This window comes from Neofelis nebulosa, chromosome 15, assembly GCF_028018385.1.
Source record: "Neofelis nebulosa isolate mNeoNeb1 chromosome 15, mNeoNeb1.pri, whole genome shotgun sequence".
In the NCBI taxonomy this organism is placed as follows: Eukaryota; Metazoa; Chordata; class Mammalia; order Carnivora; family Felidae; genus Neofelis; species Neofelis nebulosa.
In genome coordinates this window covers 33,994,626-34,014,715 of record NC_080796.1, presented here as the reverse complement: position 1 = coordinate 34,014,715, position 20,090 = coordinate 33,994,626, and the positions used below count along the sequence as shown (strand labels likewise).

The 20,090-nt window shown below is 38.8% G+C and overlaps 1 protein-coding gene across 9 annotated transcripts in view; it reads right to left on the bottom strand.

The window, feature by feature from the left end:
• The window catches only part of ACBD6 (acyl-CoA binding domain containing 6), a 218,921-nt gene extending 202,545 nt beyond the window's left edge, over positions 1–16,376 (bottom strand). For 3 of the 9 annotated variants that reach the window (XM_058701433.1, XM_058701434.1, XM_058701436.1), the window contains exons 1-3: positions 15,757–16,375; positions 9,252–9,316; positions 6,475–6,571 (exon numbers count right to left, since the gene is read on the bottom strand). In XM_058701433.1, coding sequence (XP_058557416.1) covers positions 6,475–6,571; positions 9,252–9,316; positions 15,757–15,978 — 384 coding nt within the window. In that variant the 5' untranslated portion in view covers positions 15,979–16,375. Of the gene's footprint in view, positions 1–6,474; positions 6,572–9,251; positions 9,317–15,756 lie in introns of all 9 variants that reach the window. The other 6 variants (XR_009254352.1, XM_058701437.1, XM_058701431.1 and 3 more) reach the window with 4 other exon arrangements.
• Positions 16,377–20,090: the final 3,714 nt, after the last annotated feature.

The window sequence follows — 20,090 nt, the reverse complement described above, 5'->3', positions numbered from 1 at the left end:
GATGAATAGATACAGAAGATGGATAAAGAGCTTGGGTAGTTCAGTTGGTTAAGCACCTGACCCAATTTCAGTTCACGTCATGATCTCACAGTTTGTGAGTTCAAGCCCCGCACTTTCAGTGCAGAGCCTGCTTTGGATCCTCTGTCCTCCTTTCTCGTACACATGCTCGTTCTCTCTTTCTCTCTCTCCCCAAAATAAACAAAAAATTTTAAAAAGGCAAAAAAAAAAAAGATGTGTTATATGTAAACAATGGAATATTATTCAGCCATGAGAAAGAAGGAAATACTCCCATTTGTGACAATATAGATGAACCTGGAAGATATTATGCCAAGTGAAATAAATCAAAGACAAATATTGTATGATCTCACTTATATGCAGAATCTGAGGAAATTAAAAAGTCAAACTCAAAGAAGCAGCGAGTAGAGTAGGTGGTTACTAATGGGCTGGTAGGGAATGGGAGATGGGGAGATGTTAGTCAAAGGGTATAAAGTTGCAGCTGTATAGGATGAATACATCTAAAGACCTAATATACAGGCATGATAGGGGTGCCTGACTGGCTCAGCGAGTAGAGCATGCAACTCTTGATCCTGGGGTCATTAGTTCAAGCCCCACATTGGATATGGAGCTTTAAAAAAAAAATAAAATAAATAACATAAAGGCATGATGACTTCAATAAACAATACCGTACTGAATACTAGAAATATGCTAAGAGAGTAAATATCTGGTACTCTCATTACAAAAAAAAAAAAAACTATATGGGAAAGGATATATTGATTAGTTTGGCTGTAGTAACCATTTCACTATATGTATATCAAATCATGGTATGTACCTTAAGTATATACAGTTAGTGTGTGTGTGGGTGTGTGTGTGGGTGTGTGGGTGTGTGTACAATGCCCCACAGGGACTCTGAGCCCAGCGATTTAAAAAAAAGGCAATTTCAAAAGAACTCATAACACCAAAAAAGTCCCAATTTTTATAATTATGGTGTAGTTATAGAAGAGAAAGTCCTTGTTCTAAGAAATAATGAAGTATTTAGTGGTAAAGTCTAAAATGGTTCAGAAAAATTTTGAGTGTATGCATGTAAATAGAATGCTAAAGCAAACATAAATAACTGGTGTATCTAAATAAAGACTGTCCAAAAGTTCTTTGTACTATTGCTGAAACTTTAAAAAAAATTTTATCAGGGCACCTGGGTGGCTCAGTCAGTTGAGCATCCAACTTCAGCTCAGGTCATGAGTTCATAGTTCATGGGTTTGAGCCCTGTATTGGGCTCTGTGCTGACATCTCAGAGCCTGGAGCCTGCTTCGGATTCTGTGTCTCCCTCTCTCTCTCTGCCCCTCCCCTGCTCATACTCTCTCTCTCACAAAAATAAATAAATATTTAAAATATTCTTTTAATTATATCAGGTATACATTAGTTAATAACATACCATTACTAGTTAATATAGTGTTAATGTATTATGTATTTGAAATCTGCTAAAGAGAATAAATACGAAGTGTTCTCAGCACACACACACACAAATGGTAACTATGAGAGGTGATGAATACATTAATTAGTTTGTGATAATCATTTCACACTGTATACATATATCAAATACACCTTAAATATATATAATTTTTGTCAAAAAAATAATAATTTATACCAAAATAAAAACTCACCCTTCTTCCCTGGCAAAAAACCAAATAAGGCAAAAGAATTGCCTTGATTAGACATTCAACAGCACATTCTTGAGATAAGATGAAACATAACAGAAAACATAGTCAAGGGTTTACATTTTTTAATGTTTATTTGTTTTGAGAGCAAGCAGGAGACAGTCAGAGAGAGAGGAGAGAGAATCCCAAGCAGGCTCCACGCCACCAGCAAAGAGCTCAACACAGAGCCTGAACTCATTAACCATGAGATCATGACCTGAGCTGATACCAAGAGTTGGACACTTAACTGACTGAAACACCCAGGCGCCCCTCAAGGGTTTACATTTTAAAGCATTGCTCATTCCATACTTCATTTTATACTTCACTCCATGGAGCTTTGATTAAATCAGTAGCTGCTTTTATTTGAATTTTTCATGCATATACACATCCATAAGTTTACATGCAATATATACATTTTATATATATACACAAATATATTTGTGTGTAAATACATGTAAATATAAAATGTCAGCTACAGAACAGATAGCAGAGTGGTGAAGAGTGGGGGCTCTGGACTCCTATACATAAAAGTGCGTATCACAGCACCATCATTTTTTACCTGGCTAATCTTGGATAAGATACTAAGTCACTGTGCCTGAATTTCCTCATTTTTATTTTATTCTATTTTTTTAAAGTTTACTTATTTTGAGAGAGAGAGAAAGCACATGTAAAGGGGAAAAAGAGAGGGAAACTGAGAATTCCAAGCAAGCTCAGTGCTGTCAGCACAGAGCCCCACACAGGGCTTGATCTCACCAACTGCGAGATCATGACCTGAGCTGAAATCAATAGTCAGATACTTAACCAATTGAGCCACCCAGCTGCCCCTTTTTTTTTTAAGTTTATTTATTTAAGAGAGAGAGAGGGAAAGCGAGAGCAGGAGAAGGGTAGAGAGGGAGAGAGACACTTACACTGAGCCACCCAGACATCCCTAAATTTCCTCATTTTTAAAATGAAGACAATAATAGTTTCTAATCTAATTTTTAAGATTCTCGTGAAGATTTCAAAGGATGATACATATAAAGAACTTAGCACATTCAGCAATGAGAGGCATTATTTGTTTGCAGAAACTAGTATCAAAAGAAAATGATTTCTTTAACCTAAAAGATAATGAATGAATACCAAATGTCTTGAGATTTCAGTTATGATCAACTTCATATCAGTCAAAAAGAAAGAGGAAAACAGCTGTGTCAAAGGGGACCAGCTCAGGGTGCTTAAATTAAAAATGTAAACAGGGCACCTGGGTGGCTCAGTCGATTAAGCGTCCAGCTCTTGATTTCGGCTCTAGTCATGATCTCACAGTTCATGAGATCAAGCCCCACATCAGGTTCTGTGATGACAGCATGGCACCTACTTGGGACTCTCTCTCCCTCTCTCTCTCTGCCCCTCCCCCACCCATGTGCTCTCTCCTCCTCTCTCAAACATTAAAAAAATGTAAACAAAACATAAAATTCCTCTTTACAACTAGATTATGGATGTCAAAATATTTTTAGAACAATGTATTGAAGAATGATCTTTATTTGAAAGTACCTTTGATTCTGCTTGGTTTATTCAAGTTTATGTTCAATAGGTGAGATTTGGATTTTTTTTCTTAAATGTTTATTTTTAAGAGAGAGAGAGCAGGAGAGGGGTAGAGAGAGAGGAGGACCGAGGATCTGAAGCGGCTCTGTGCCAACAGCAAAAGAGCCCAACGTGGGGCTCAAACCCCTGAACCACGAGATCATGACCTGAGCCGAAGTCACGTGCTTAATTGACTGAGCTACCCAGGTGCCCTGAGATTCAGATATTTTTACTTTTTTATTTTTTATTTTTTTAAATTTTTTTTTTAACGTTTATTTATTTTTGAGACAGAGAGAGACAGAGCATGAACGGGGGAGGGGCACAGAGAGAGGGAGACACAGAATCGGAAGCAGGCTCCAGGCTCTGAGCCATCAGCCCAGAGCCTGACGCGGGGCTCGAACTCACAGACAGAGAGATTGTGACCTGAGCTGAAGTCGGACGCCCAACTGACTGAGCCACCCAGGCGCCCCTCAGATATTTTTAAAAAGCATCCTTACTGCCTGTTTAAATTTCCATAAGGAAGAATTATCTAACCACATGGACTCTGTAACCATTTGTAAGAGTGAGAGTTAACACAACTTTATTTAGTAGTAATTAAGGTACTGAAGGTAAGAAATCATAATTTTTGTCATTTACCAGAAGTTATAAACTCAAGGGCACCTAGGTGGTTGAGTTGGTTAAGCATCTCTCTTTTTTTTTTATGAAATTTGTCAAATTGGTTCCCATACAACACCCAGTGCTCATCCCACAGGTGCCTCCTCAATGCCCAACACCCACTTTTCCTTCCCCCATCCCCCCCCCATCAACTCTCAGTTTGTTTTCAGTATTTAAGAGTCTCTTTGGTTTCCCTCCTTCCCTCTCTGTAACTTTTTTTCCCCCTTCCCCTCCTCCCTGGTCTTCTGTTGAGTTTCTCAGAATCCATATATGAGTGAAAATATATGGTATCTGTCTTTCTCTGCCTGACTTATTTCACTTAGCATAACACTCTCCAGTTCCATCCACGTTGCTACAAATGGCCAGATTTCATTCTTTCTCATTGCCAAGTAGTATTCCAATGTATATAAGCGTCTGACTCTTGATTTGGGCTCAGGTCATGATCTCATGGTCATGAGACCAAGCCCCACGTCAGGTTCTGCACTGAACATGAAGCCTGCTTGGGATTCTCTCTCTCTCTCCCTCTGCCCATCCTCTGCTTGTGCTTTCTCTCTCTCTCACAATAAATAAACATTAAAAAAAAAAAAAAAAAAAGAAGTTCTAAACTCAAATGTCTACATGGGCCAGCCATCAGAAACAGTCAAGTAAAATCAACAGGGAAGAACTAAGACCACAGTGACTGACAAGTACTCACCAAAATGCAATCAAACTCAAGGTTTTTTTTGCTTTTTATTTATGTATTTTTAAATGTTTACTTATTTTGAAAGAGAAAGCAAGCACAAGTGGGGGAGGGGCAGAGAAAGAGGGAGAGACAGGATCCCAAGCAAGCTCGGCATTGTTAGAGCAGAGTCTGATGTGGGGTTTAAACCCACGAACTGTGAGATCCTGACCTAAGCTGAAACCAAGAGTAGCATGCTTAACCAACTGAGCCACCCAGGCACACCCTCCTTGTTTTGCTTTTTAAACATTGTGCCATATGTGTTCAGGCTGAGTTCAGCTCAGAGGGGCACCTATGCTGACCACTGAATTTCAGATATGAAGTCCTTAGGACCTCTATGATATGTATTTGTATGCAAACTTGTTTTATAAAAGATATTAACAAAATGGAATATTTCTGAAAATGAATATTCACGCACATCAAAAACATCAGGAAATGTTTCAATGACTTCAAAAAGCCAGTCGTATCATCAAAGATACCCTAAGCTGGTTATCTCTCCCTGTCTATAGTCACAATTAAGATAGATTTTTTTATGTCATAAGATATAATCTTTAAGACATTTTAAGATTCCATGACTGGGGCGCCTGGGTGGCTCAGTCGGTTAAGTATCCGACTTCGGCTCAGGTCATGATCTCATGGTTTGTGAGTTCTAGCCCTGCATCAAACTGCATGGACAGCTCAGAGCCTGGAGCCTGCTTCAGATTCTGTGTCTTCCTCTCTCCCTGTCCCTCCCCCACTCACACTCTGTCTCTCAAAAATAAATAAACACTAAAAAAAAAAAAAATTTAAGCAGGATTCCATAATTAATAGAACAAACTTCCTTCAAACTGGTAAAACATGTGTACCAATGAAATCAATTATTACCAAAAAAATCTGAAAATCGCTGTATTCATTCATTACTGAAATGTTTTGTCTAAGTATTATTAATAAAAAGTAATAATTTGCATTTTTTAAGCTTATTTACTTTGGAGAGAGTATGAGCAGAGGAAGGGCAGAGAAAAAGAGAGAGACAGAATCCCAAGCAGGCCCCACACTGTCAGTGCAGAGCCTGATGCAGGCTTGAACTCATGAACCATGAGATCATGACCAGAACTGAAATCAAGAGTCAGGCACAACCCACTGAGCCACCCAGGAACCTCTCAATTTGAATTTTTTACATGATACCAAAGTAGTCTTTATTCCACTAAAACACCTGTCAACCATGTTTTTAAAATTTTTTTCAAATAAAATAGCAACCCCACTGTTATTAAGTTCTTTCTAGATGTTCTCCAATAAGTTACCAGGAAAAAAGCGTACGCTTAAGTGAACAACATCCAATACCCCCAAGGTCCAAAGTAATCTCTTTCCACGGGATTCCCTAGCACTCATATTACTACTGTTTTATACTATAATCATATTTTGTTATGTTTTATCTTCTATAATATACTTTAAACTATACAATGGCAGAAAGCATGTCTTACACACATTTTATCCCCATCAAAAAGCATTTTGTACATGTACAGAAAGTGTTCATAAAAAAAATCCAAGAGAAACCTACCATTTCTCAAGATAATGATTGTCTCATGTTAAACTCTTTCAAATTCTGACATGAACGGAGTTTTTACAAAATTGAAATTATGATTATACTTTTAAAAATTCTCTATAATTCAGAGGAGTTCTCAGAATCAGTAGCTGGTTATGTTAACATTCAAGCAACAGCATTTTGAGACAAGCAAATATTATAATAACTTTACAATCTTTTAAGAAAATAAAACTTTAAAAATGTTACTTAAGCCTACACTTGGTTTTAAACCTTTCTTTGAGAGACGAAGATCATGTTTTTGGAAAGCATTATTTACAATCATCAAATCTTACCTGAGGATTCCAACCTGGATCTAATTTCTTAACTACTGCAATGTATTCCTGCATTGCTTGACTGGGGCTTGAATCACCAAGTGCTTTCCATGCTTCCCTACAGTAAAGAATATCCAAAATGATCTATCATTAACTATGGAAATAATGCAAACAGCACATTCCTTTTTAGTATTAAAAAACTGGCATACACATTTTAAGGATGTGGGATATAGATCTAACAAGTCATAGATGAGTAGGTCTCTTTTTGCATTTACCTTGGTCTATACCAATGCACACCTTATATCCCACCACCTAAGGAGCCTTTTTAAACATTTTTTCCTAATCACCCTCCCCCATGAAATTTTAGTAACACAGATACATTGTATAACAATTGAATTTTGGAAGACCACAAACCACTAGAATATCCAAGATTTTATAACTCCCCCAAACCCACCTTTCATCCCTATTGAGAATGTATGATCTACAGACCAATAAAAGTAGTTTCCACCTTTTGAATTAACTGTGCTTATAGCATTTCAGTAACATAGGAACTAATCAGCACAAGAAACAATATTTCCTGGGAAAATACTTCAAACTTCTTATTTAAGCTGTGAGAAATACACCTTTCCCTTCTGCTGTTATCTCATCTGTAAGCTGCTAGTAGTGGGTCCTGAGACAGGGACTTCAAAGTGAGGGGTGGTAAGGACAGAGATAAGAATTCTAATGAGTAAGAAGGCAGGGACTACTTGCAATATAAATACCAAGAGTAATATTTTAATCCTGTGCCCCCTTCTGGGTCATCCTTTTCTTCTTTTTTCTTCAAGCTGCCAAGACAGGCTCTTTCTTGGTTTTGTCCTCCCAGTTCTGCTTCCAACCAGGAAGTAGATCCACTGATCCAGCATAAAACACAATTCAGTGCCACAGGTTTTTACCACCTTCCTGCTCCCATAATGAACATAACATCTTTCTGAGGTTTTCCAAATTTATTTTTACTGACTCTCCTGAGTCAATAAATGAATACATCCTAACACTCTATCTCTAAATACATCAGCATATTTCAAAGTGAGGAAATTTAACATCAATACCATTATATAAATATATAGACTACCTTCAGATTTCCCTCATTACCCAATAATGTCCTGTATAGATTTCTTCTCCCAGACCAGGAGCCAATCAAGATTCACACATAGCATTGATTTCATGTATCTTTATCTTTTTCTGTCTTCCATGATATTGACATTTTTTAAGAGTCCAAACCAGTTGTTTTATAAAAGATCTATCAGTTTGGATTTCTCTCACTGTAGGTTTCCTCACCTACAGTGTTCTTGCCAAAAATGATCAATCATGATTAGAATCAGGTTAAATGCTTTGGCAAGAGCAATATATAGGTGAGTGTCCTTTACCATGCATCACATCAGGGGGCACATAACATCACTTTGTCCCATCATCAATGATAAGATTAAAGACCTAGAAGCAATATCTCCCAGTTGTCTTCCTTGTAATTAAAAAGTAAACGCTGGGTCAGAATTGTGTAAATGCTGCTCCTCAGTAGTTTTTCATCTAACGGTTTCAGCATCCACTGATGATTCTTGCTTGAATTATTATGTGGTTGTAAAATCAAAACTTTTTAAAATTGCTAAAAACAATGAAAAAACAGGCAAGCATATAGGAAAAAATAATGCTGAAGTTATGAAATTTCTTAAGTTAAAACAAAAAAACTCACAATAAAAGTTTCATCAGCTAGTCTCTACAACGGTAATAAAGTGTCAGAGAACTAGTTGTCATCATTAGCAAAGAAAGATGCTGCCAGAATGGAGATCAAAGCAATGCTTCCTTTACTGAGAATGTCCTACACCAAAAAAAGCTGAACTAAACAGGGGCTTAATGACATAACTGATTTACATTAAGTTCAAGCTTTGCATCTCTCTCTTTACAGCTGGGTAACAGTCCAGAGAGGCAACTTGTCAGGGACCACATTTTGAGGAGCACTGCTCTAAAATGTAAAGTTAGAATCCTTTTCTAGCACCCTTCTCTCTACAACCATATATATTTTTTAAACCCTATCCTTTATACTGTTAATCCCAAGACTGACACTCCAAAGTCCTTCCTTCTGTAACTAAGGGTCGCTGTTGTACACGATTGCTCTTTTTTCACTTAGGTAAGAGTAAATAAGGCCTCATATGATAAGAAGGAACTTCTGAATTATAAGTAAAAAAACTGGGGAGGGTATAATTTTTTCTTATGGATTCAGGAAAGAAATGGACTCAGTATCTTCCCCCCCCCCCCCCCCACTTTCTCCCCAACAGATTATTATAAGCACGTCTTCACTGTGGTGTGGGTAGGGCAAGGAACAGAAGAGCAATAGAAATGAGAAGATAAAATTGGGGCAGGGGTGAGGAGTAAAAATGAGGATTTATCCTGTTCTCTGTTCCCATCCTCCTGTCCTTCTTCCAAAGATTCTTCCAGGGGACAGAAGTGGTGATCCATTAGGGGCTGTATGACAGGATAGGAAAATCTCAAGGAAGAGCTCTTATGGTCACTGTCTAAGAAGCTATTCACATGTAAGAAGTGTATGTCTGTTGTGGACTAAGTATATAGCAACATCATGGTATGAGAATCCTTTAGGATACTTAGCTAAAAGCGGATTCTTTTAATCTCTCTCCCAATTGCCTGTTGTTAGTACAGTCTATAGCAGAGAGATTAACATAAAAATAATTCTTTAATCTGCTCACTACTTTCTAATTCTTAAACACCTAAACCATTTCCAACAACCTCATTAGATTCCAGGAATTTCTTACCATTTTTGCTTTCCTTCAAAATCAAAGAAGCTTGGTTTAGGAGTATTACAATTTCCAACTTTGACCTAATTGAAGGGAGGGGGAAAAAAATCAAGAACTTATTTTTCAAAGAAATACCAGAGAAACTTTTTATTTTCAAATTTATTATGTATACTTAGTAACTACAGATTAGAAAATATCTATATAAAATAACAAAACTTAACATTCTTCGCAAAAGCAAACAAAAAACAAACTTTAAATAAAGGCTGCTTTGGCTTACCACATAAAACAACTGTTGTCTAACACTGTGATACACAAAAAAACATGGGAAACAAACACTGGCATTCCTAAACTAGTAGACAAATTATATATGTAAGGCAAATTATAAATACAGATTATGTAATCCTTATTACCATTTATTCTATTGAAGAATTTTTAAACATGCAAAAAACGATTTATAGTACAATTTATCAGAATTCATAACATTGTTTATGCTGCTTCTCATTACATTATTAGCATTTTCTCTCTCCCAATTTCCAGGATAAAGCACACTGTTTGTAAAGTATCCCATTATGAAACTAATCAGTACAAATATAGATGCTGAAAGCCGTGCAAAAAATTTTCAAGGGTTTTTCAACAACAATATAAATTCTATCTACTCCACAATAATCTTTTCTTGTTTGTGGTCAATACTTATTTGTAAAACCTCAAATAACATTTGTAGTAAAACTATACAATAATTATTTTCATTGTGAATAAACAAATGAAATTCACACAAGTGTAGAATTCATTATACAGCCCCTGATTCCCACTGGCAGAAGTAATCTCTCTTTCTGATGAACTCTCACAGCATTTATTCTGTATATCTCTGAAAGCACTTTTCACTTTTACCTGGTATTAGAAAATTTTGTGTAAAGTCTCATCTTTCTGTCAGAACACAGCCGCTAGGAAACCATTCCTAACACATTCATTGCACCTTATATAATGCCTAATCTAAGGTTGTTAAAAATGCTTGATGAATGTGGAATGAATATGTCAGGCACATGTTCAACCAAATATCTATTTTTCCTAATGCTAAATACCACAACCCGACCCCATCTACTTCTCAGAGACCTACTCACTATCTACTATTACTCTTATACACTTGAATTTTGCTAAAATCAAACTGATGGTCTACTCGCTAACCAGGCGGATCTACTCACTGCTTTAGGGATTTTTATTCTGTTTTGCTCATGTTATTGCCCTCACATGAAATGCCTTCTCTTCCTTCAGCTTTCAAAATGCTACACCTTTTAGTCCCACTCAAAAGTTCAGATGTAAGAACCCTTTCAGTCTACAATGATTTAATCCATCTCTGAATTCATAACAATAATCATCTCTATCATTTGTTTAACAAACAATCACATGGCCCTCAGATGAATATTAAAATGTACCTTTACACAGGAGTAGATCTTTTATAATGGGACCAAAAGGGGAAACAGTGAGAGAACAGGAACGGCATTTCTTGATCACCATAAAACAAAAGTTTCACACGTTATGTCAAATGGGCCACACAACTCATTTGCCTGTTAGGTTTGCCATTACAAACTCACTTTATAAATGAGTACAGAAAAACTGAGGAGGGGTGCTGGAGTTCACACGTTATATTAGCAAATCCTGAATTAGTAGTCAGGATTTGAATTTAGGACTGTTTGACTCCGAAGTCCAATATTCCTTTTCTATACCACTTTGCTTTACATACCACATAGAATCTAGGCTTCAGTTCTGGCATCTCTAAAATCACCCAAACTGATGGATTATTAGAAGCATAAGAGAAACTATGACACATCATAAAAACAGCTGCAGTTACTACCTTTGGTTTTTATCCAGACGCCAGCCAGTGGCAGAAACAAATACCAATATCTATTCTCCATTTCTCCTACACGAAATCTTGGCCAGACACCTGGTCATCCAGCTAAACACTACATGTGGTCACGCAACTTAAGCCCAGGTTCAAGGGACGAGATGTGTGTGAAAGTGATATAAATATCTTCCTTAATGGGGTGGCTGGGTGGCTCAGTTGGCTAAGCGACTGACTTTGGCTCAGGTCATGATCTCGTGGTTTGTGAGTTCAAGCCCTACATTGGGCTCTCTGCTGTCAGCGCAGAGCCCACTTGGGATCCTCTTTGCCCTCTCTCTCTCAAAAATAAACAAACATAAAAAAAAGGAAAGAAAAGGGGGCTTGTCCTTCCCTTTCCCTGAGCCCTCCCTCACTAGAACATGCATGTGGTGATGGTGAGCCATCTCTGGCCAGGAAAAGAGGATCTAAGGGGAACAGTTATAAAACTTTTTGGTCTCATGATGCCTTTATTCTCTTAGAAAATGAGGACCCCAAGAAGCTTTATGTGAGTTGTCTCTATCAATATTTACCATATTAAAAATTAGAAGACTTCTTAAAATATGCATTAACGCATTTAAAAATAAACTCATTAAAATAACAAAATTTTATGAAAGTAACTATATGAAGCAAAAAAACTTTATTGAGAAAAGTGACATCGTTTTACATTTTGCACATCTCTTTAATGTCTGCCTTAATAGAAGGCAGTTGTATTCTCTTATCTATTTCTGTATTCAATCTACTGCAGTATGTTGCTTTGTTTGCAGTATATGAAGAAAATGCAGCTTCACACAGATTTGTTGTTAGAAATGAGAGAAGAATTTAGTAGCATTTTCAGATAACTGGATATTCTTCTTTGATACCACACCAAAACTCAACAAGTGGCAGTTTCTTTAAGGTTAGATGCAATGGGGACTCTGAGGTCCTATCAATGAACTTTTCATACTGTTACAATAAAATCCATTGGTCTGACTTGCACTTCGTTTTTTTTTAATTTTTTTTTAACATTTATTTATTTTTGAGAGAGACAGAGTGTGAGCGAGGGAGGGGCAGAGAGAGAGGGAGACACAGAATTTGAAGCAGGCTCCAAGCTCTGAGCTGTCAGCACAGAGCCCGACGTGGGGCTCAAACCCACAAACCACAAGATCATGACCTGAGCCAAAGTCGGAAATCCAACCGAGCCACACATGTGCCCTAACTTGCACTTTGAATGGATCTTTTACTCACAATTTGTAACATTTCATGCAATATTTGGAAAATATGGTTCACTGAGTCGTGCATTCCTTCCAAATGTTGACACAGTCTGTTACACAAAAGCAAAAGTTTACAATCATTAAAGTCACCATTAATCTCATCAAAAAGATTTTAAGTATTAGGAAGCTGTTTGGTTCATACGGCAGATACAGATTTTCCAAACTACTAATTTTCACTTGAAGGTTCAAATGTTACCATTGCCAACAAATACTAACAGCTTTTTTCCTTAAAGTGACTGGCTCACTTTATTCACTTTGAAGAAACTATCCCCCAAATACTCAAATTTGAAAAAGCATAGTTTATCTGTGGCTTGTTTTATTAAGAAAAAATGATATTTCATGAAAAAACTGGATAGCTCAGCTTGCAACTCAAAAATTACACAAGTGTTTTTCCTCAAAAATAGCCAATATAATTTAGTGTGCAGAAGTGCCTTGGGTGTACCCTGCATTTCATCACACACAATACTAAAGACTCCTACTCAAGAATTAATATTAATAAAAATCAATGATTTTTACTGCTTTATCAAAGACATTTTTAAGTGAAATTGGATTTTTTTTTTTTTACTCTGAGTACATAGTGGTAAAAATACCAGACTACTAGTATAGTTTGCTGCCACTGCCTTGATTCGTACTGATGCATCACCAGTTTCATCACATAGAAAAAAAGCAAACAGTGTATTAGTATTATTACAAAAATAGTTTTGACCTTACAGATCTCCTGAGAAAGTCTCAGGGATTCTCAGGGATCTCTAGACCGTAATTTGAGAACTGCTGCCTTGAGGGATGACAGAACTACAGGACAGAAAAAGACCAAGCCCCTGGATGATCTCATGAAGAAGAGCCACCCTACCAGCTCTAGATCACCTACCTCCACACCATTATGTGCAATGAAAATAAAAGTTCAGCAGCTGACCCTGTATTCTGACACAGAAGCTTTTGTATTCCCAAATTCAAAGAACAGTTCTGGATCAGAAAAGACTGGAAAAATAAAACTACAGGATTTTAGGACTTGATGAGCAACAGTTTCCAAATGATTAAATAATGAATCATGAGCTATAAAGCAGAGTTATAAAAGGTACCATTTTAAAAGAACATCTAAACTCTGTTCTCGCTGATATATATAATACATCCAGTGCCTTGAAAGAGAATATTTTAACAAAGGGTGCTAATAGCAAATGCCAGTGAATCATGTGACCAGGTTAAAGTAAGAGAACATGCTGAGTATCCTCACTGTGCTCATGCTGAAGGCTCCTATAAAATAAAGCCAAAAGGAGTTTGAAATTTTCATTGTCCTAGAGTTTTCACAGGTGTCAATTAGTTATCTTTTGCTGCTAATGCAGAGAATCAAAAAACTGTTAATTTGTGTGATCTTTTTGAAACTTCACTAAAAGATGATTTTGGAGCTACAGGCTTCTCTGAAACTAAAAGAGCTACTATGTTAGGTAAGTTTAGGGCTCTGCCCAAGAAAAGAAGATTCACAGCTCAGCTTATTTTTATCATCTTCCTAGGGACAACTTTACCTCATTCAGCCTACAAAATACAGTGCTATTCCAAAACAAAATTGTTTCATGAGAAATTGATTCATGATGCAGAAATTATATTGGAATTTCAACTTTATTACTCTATCAAAGATGCTATTTTTAACACTATCTCAGGATTCTGTTAAAAGTAAAATAATTATAAGAAATTGATAAAAATTGTGTCCCAATGTCATATCTAAGTAAACATAACCTTATTCTCTAATAATGAAAAATTTTATTTCCAGATACAAAGTATTTCTAAACACCTTAACATCAAACTCTTATAAGGGTGAGGGGCACACCTCTTTCAGTGTATCTGGATGGAGTATACTTGAGACAGAATCGTTACCAGCTGACAGGTGACTGCAGTTCACTGGTAACTTAGAAATCAGATATTTAATAATTATGACTCTAATATCAGTAGATAAGGTTATGTCCTAGAAAGAAAAAGAATGTTCTCCAGCGAATTTATAGGAAAAGTCTTATACTGCCCAGAGAATTATTATTCAGACATGTTAAAGGTCCTAGGACAACGTTCAATAAACTCTTGTTAAATCATTGCACATCTCATTTTAACGTTATTTGGACAGGGTAAATAACCAAAGAAAAATTAGATATTCACAACTTCTGCAAGAAAGCAAATTTCAAGGCCAATTCAGGGGCAATTTTCATTCAACACTATTATACGTATCTACGGCTCTCTCAAGCCACTTTAACTGATATTCATAACTGAAATTCATCAATCTTCAAAATTCATCAATGCTCTACTCAGCATATTCCCTTGAAGAATACAGACGGACCCTCAACTATTTTTTCTAAAAGGAAACAGGAGGAAATAGATACCAAGAAGCAAAAGACGGGAAAATTTTTTAGTAAAATAAAATGGACTATTACCCAGAACGTCATTGCTTCCAGTGTTCCAAAGAGATGGAGTCTTCCTAAAATGTTATTTAACTCTTGTTAGCAATTTTTCACATGTTTAAATCTAGATGCCTCATGTAACTTTTTAAGTCTCTTAAAGGCAAATACCATCATGGTTTTCTTTTTTGCACTCCCTGAAGGCATAACACCCAAGTGTTTTGCACATAAAAGATGCTGTGTATTGGTTGATTATGATAAAGCAATTATTTTTATTTCTGGTACCTTTGATTCTTTGAATGATAAATTAAATATGTCTTACATGACATTATGATTATTATTTCCAGGTAAAGTTCAGAACCTTAGAGAGAGTCCAGGAGCTACAACCTAGTTCTAGTTCTGATTTTCTGTATGACCCTAGGCAAGTTATCTACTCTTTTTGGGCTTCCCTTTCCTGCAAAAGAAGGGGATTATTTCACCTGGTGTTTACTAGCTCTAACATTTTTATAATTGTATCTAAGAGAAGCATATTTAGCCAAAACATAAGTCTAATATATTTACGACTTTAAAAATCACAATAATAAAAGTGGTAATAGTTTATTTTGTATTGCATCACCCTTTTATGACAATTATATAATTTCCTCGGATCTCACAATTTTTTTTAACATCACTTCCATATGACCATATTACTTCCATAACTACCTCCATATGACCCTTAGCAACAGTGAATGATAAATCTTATTTTCTCATCCTCATTTTCTAAAGTTGGTAAAAGCATAAGTGCATGGTCACTGTGCAAGTCTGAGAAGTAGAAAACTGACATTCAATGTCCAGTGAACCTTCATCGGTCCTTTCCAAATTCAGAATGATGCTATTCCTTAATAGATGATTACACACACACACACACACACACACACACACACACACACACACACTTAAACCTAGCCATTACTATTAGTTTTTGGAGGAAAGAGGTCTCCTATGGCTCTCCCGCACCCACCCCTTCCCTGGGACTTTACCTGCTTGTACCTGGCATACAGGTACAAGAGCTGCTCCCTGCTGGCCACTTGAACCAGGCCTTGGAGGTGCGCTGCAGCCTTCTCAAAGAGCTCGGTCAGGCTCCCGGACGCCTCGGTCTCGGGGCTCTGAAGGGATTCTACATCACCGGAGTCGTCCCCCGAGCTCAGCTCGCCGCCGCTGTCGCCCGTGGTGGCCCCCGCGGGTAGGAATGGCGAGGCCATGAGTCCTTGCTCGGTCCGTCCCTCTGTGTCCGCTCGGTGCTCCTCAGACCGGGGGTAACGCCGGCTCGGGGGCCTGGCCCACCAGTCTCGGTCCCGAGCCCGACCTCGAGTCGGACCCGAGCCCACTTACTCTGCGCTGCCTCACGTAACTCTGCCTCGCTCTCACTTCGCTCCCGGGCGTGCGGGGCAGGCTCCGCTATTCTTGACGGCTCTGCCCGGCCCAGCGGGTCTCCCCCGGCTTCCTCAGGCTAACAGCGCGCCCTGGCTCGTCCCGGGTCCCTCCACCGGCGAGCGAGTCTGGGGGCCGCGCAGCTGAGGGATCGGGGAGGAAGGGCGGCAGGCGGCGATGGCCGGGAGGCGTGCGCGCCGGGCGGGGCGGGGCGGCGTGCGCGCGAGGCGGGGCAGGACGGGGCGGCGTACGCGCCTGAGCACGCGTCCGAGCACGCGCGCGGGGCTAGGCGCGGAGGCGGTCTCGGCGTTGGACCCGCAAGGGCGGGCGTTCCTGCGTTGGGCGCCCTCCGCTAAGGGGAACTCGCGGGGGCGCGCTAGAGATACGGTGCTCGGAGAAACTGTCCTCGATCATCCGGATGTCTGTTAATCGTTTTGTTGAAATTGCTAGTCACAAAGTCTGGAACCTGTTCTCGGCATAGGCCATCGGGAGTGGGGAAGGAGGCAGGCTATTTGGTAGTGTAGCGATGGGAGCGGAGTCGCGGAAACACGGAGCTGAGGACGAAGGTTCCGCTGTACCCGCCTCCAGGGGTGTGTGGCCCGGGCGTCCCCAAACTGGCCTCCGATCCCTGCACAAACATCTGTTGCTTGAGAACTTAGCTCTAAATGAATAATGAGTGAAAATTTGGGAGCTGGGGCCTTCACCGCCTAAATCGCGTGACTAATTGGTCGACCCACTCCTCTCTGTCTCGCTTTGCACGCCCGTGGGACGCCCCATTTCCCTGGGTGGTACTGGGACGCCCCATCTCCCTCCCCGCCATTAGCACTTGTCTTCTCTGACAGCCTTTGCCACTGTGCTTTGAAGACACTAAAGTGAAACCAAAAACTGAGACACAGTTCTGCCCTAAAGGAACTTACACAAAACTACACAAAACCTAACGTGATGATAACAATTAACTTTTACTTAGTAGTTATTATATCCCAAGTGTTGTAAAACAAAAACGAAAACATTGTTCATTTAGTACTCAAAACAATGTAATAAGCACCATCAGATTTGGTACAAAGAAAGTGTTCTAAGGAGCGGTTATTGGGATAGTTGGGTGGCTCAGTCCGTTGAGCATCCCATTCTTGATTCCCACTCAGGTCACGATACAATGGTCGTGGGATCAAGTCCCTCCACCAGCTCCACAAGCTTGGAGCCTGCTTAAGATCCCATTCTCCCTCTGCCCCTCTTCCCCGCTCACATGTGCTCTCTCTCTCGCTCTCTCTCAAAAAAAAAAAAAAAAGTGGTTATCGACCATTTGGGGTTAGACTTTATGCAGGTGGACATGGGATAAAGACAGGTGAGAGAAGAAAGAAAAGACAGGAAGTTGTGAAGGCTTTGGTCAGGATTCAACAAATATTCTTTGAGCATCTAGAATGTGCCACTGTCAGTCTCTTGCTCTCAAGGCACTCAACCCAAGCAAGGGATGGCCGAGAACAAATTCTTACAATTAAAAAGTGATAATAATAATAACTCATTGAATCCCTTCTTGTTTAAGGTACTTAATCCTTACTACTAAAGGTAGGTACAGTTATTTCCACTCTGCACATAGGAAATCAGCAGAGTCATTGAATAACGTGCCTAAGGTGCACAACTAGTAAGTAGAGAATCATGGAAAAAGTCAAGTTTCATCTTTTTCTGTATTCAACAGCAGTTTAAATAACATGGGACTAAAGCAGGCAAAACTCTTTTATGAATATAAGCATACAGCAATTCCACTTTTACCTGGCAAGAATGCATACATGTGTCCACCAAAATACATGTACCGGAACATTCATGGCACCATTATTTCTATACTGCTCCAAACTGGAGACTCCCAAATGTCCACCAACAGTCGAATAAAACTGTAGTGTGCTTACACAATGGAGTACTACTTAGCAGCAAAAATGAACTACAGTAACATACAACACACGAATAAATCTCATAATGTAGAATCCAAGAAGGCTGACACAAAAGAGCTCATATGCTTCCATTCATAAAAAGCTCAAAAGCCTGCAAAACTATTCTGTGGTGTTAAAAGTCAAAAGACTTTTAGTCTTGAACTGAACCCTGGTTACACCGGTGTGTTCGCTTTATCAAAGCTCACTTAAAATGTATACTTTTCTGTATGTACACTGTATTTGAATGAAAAGATAAAAAATAACGTGAAAGGGGTGCCAGGGTGGCTCAGTCAGTTAAGCATCCGACTCTTAATTTCTGCTCAGGTTATGGTCTCATGGTTCACGAGTTCAAGCCTTGCATCAGGCTCTGCGCTGTCTACTCAGGATTCTCTCTCTCCCTCTCCCTCTGCCCCTATCTCTCACTCAAAATAAATAAACTTAAAAAAAAAAACTTTTTAAAATAACGTATGAAAAGGAAAATACATGAAGAGTCCCTGACATTCAGAAGCTGGCCTGACACTCACAGTTAAGCCATATTATTCTCCTATAGATACAAATAACCTCATGAAATATCAACCTTGGACAAGGTATCATTGTAAAAGCATGATAAAATAAGACAAAACAAAACACTTCATAAACTTGTCTAAATACAGACAAAAACAATATCACTCTGCCCCACAAAATACCAAACACCCTTTCTATTGGCCAAAATGAATGATTATTACTTCTTTACAAACTATAGCTTTATTCTCATGTTAGTCTTCTCTCCCTATAGATAAGATTTATTGAGATGCCCAATCATGGAATTGTCCTGGCTTTCTGATAGCATCCAATTGAGGACAAGTCCCTGTTTCTTCAGACTCTACCTCAAGTCACCAACCAAAGCCCAAATTCTGTAATAGGTGTTTTCTGAACATCTTCTTACTGAGACAGCCCATGGTTCCCCATGGTGTGTATTCTTCCTTGTTGCAACAAGAAATAAATACAACTGGGTTTACTATAGCTGACTTCCTGATTTCAGCCTCCAGCTGAAGGGCATTGACACTTGACAACATTTGATTTCTTGAGGGTCCTGTGAAAACTCCAAAACTATCAGGATCTGGCAACTTTGAGAAAATAAATCTTTTACAGTTGGTGTTTCCCTTCAAGCATTTCTTGGGAACTGTAGGGAAATGAATATGTTTTTCTTTTTTTTTTAAACACTTATTTTTAATTTTTTGTTAACGTTTATTTATTTTTGAGACAGAGAGAGACAGCATGAACAGGGGAGGGGCAGAGAGAGAGGGAGACACAGAATCTGAAACAGGCTCCAGGCTCTGAGCTGTCAGCACAGAGCCCGATGCGGGGCTCGAACTCACAGACCGTGAGATCGTGACTTGAGCCGAAGTCGGACGCTTAACCGACCAAGCCACCCAGGTGCCCCTGAATATGTTTTTCTGAATCTCAAGAAGAAATCAGCAGAGAAATTGGGAAGACATAAAATATCAGAATAAAAACTTAATCAGTATTAAAGATTAACAACCAATTTGGAGAGGTTATTGATTCAAAGGGATCCACTGACAAGTTAAAAACAATAGCAGGGGGTTGCCTGGGTGGCTCAGTTGGTTAAGCATCCGATTTCAGCTCAGGTCATGATCTCATGGTCTGTGGGTCCAAGCCCCACATCGGGCTCTGTGCTGACAGCTCAAAGACTGGAGCCTGCTTCGGATTCTGTGGCTCCCTCTATCTCTGCCCCTCCCCCACTCGTGCTCTGTCTCTGTCTCTGTCTCTGTCTGTCTCTCAAAAATAAATAAAACATAAAAAAATTTTTTGTTTTTGCTTTAAAAAAAAAAAAAGCCATAGCAGGAAATGCTAACACCTGGGGTCCAAAGTGACCCAGGGAAAGGAACAATCAGGCAAAAAGTGGTCAAGAGCTAATCAGTCTTGCTGGTGGTGGTTGCCTTGGTGTACATGTGTTCATGGCCCCATCTGCTGCTAACAGTGAGTCATTTTGCAAATACAATAAATGTTAATAAGATCAT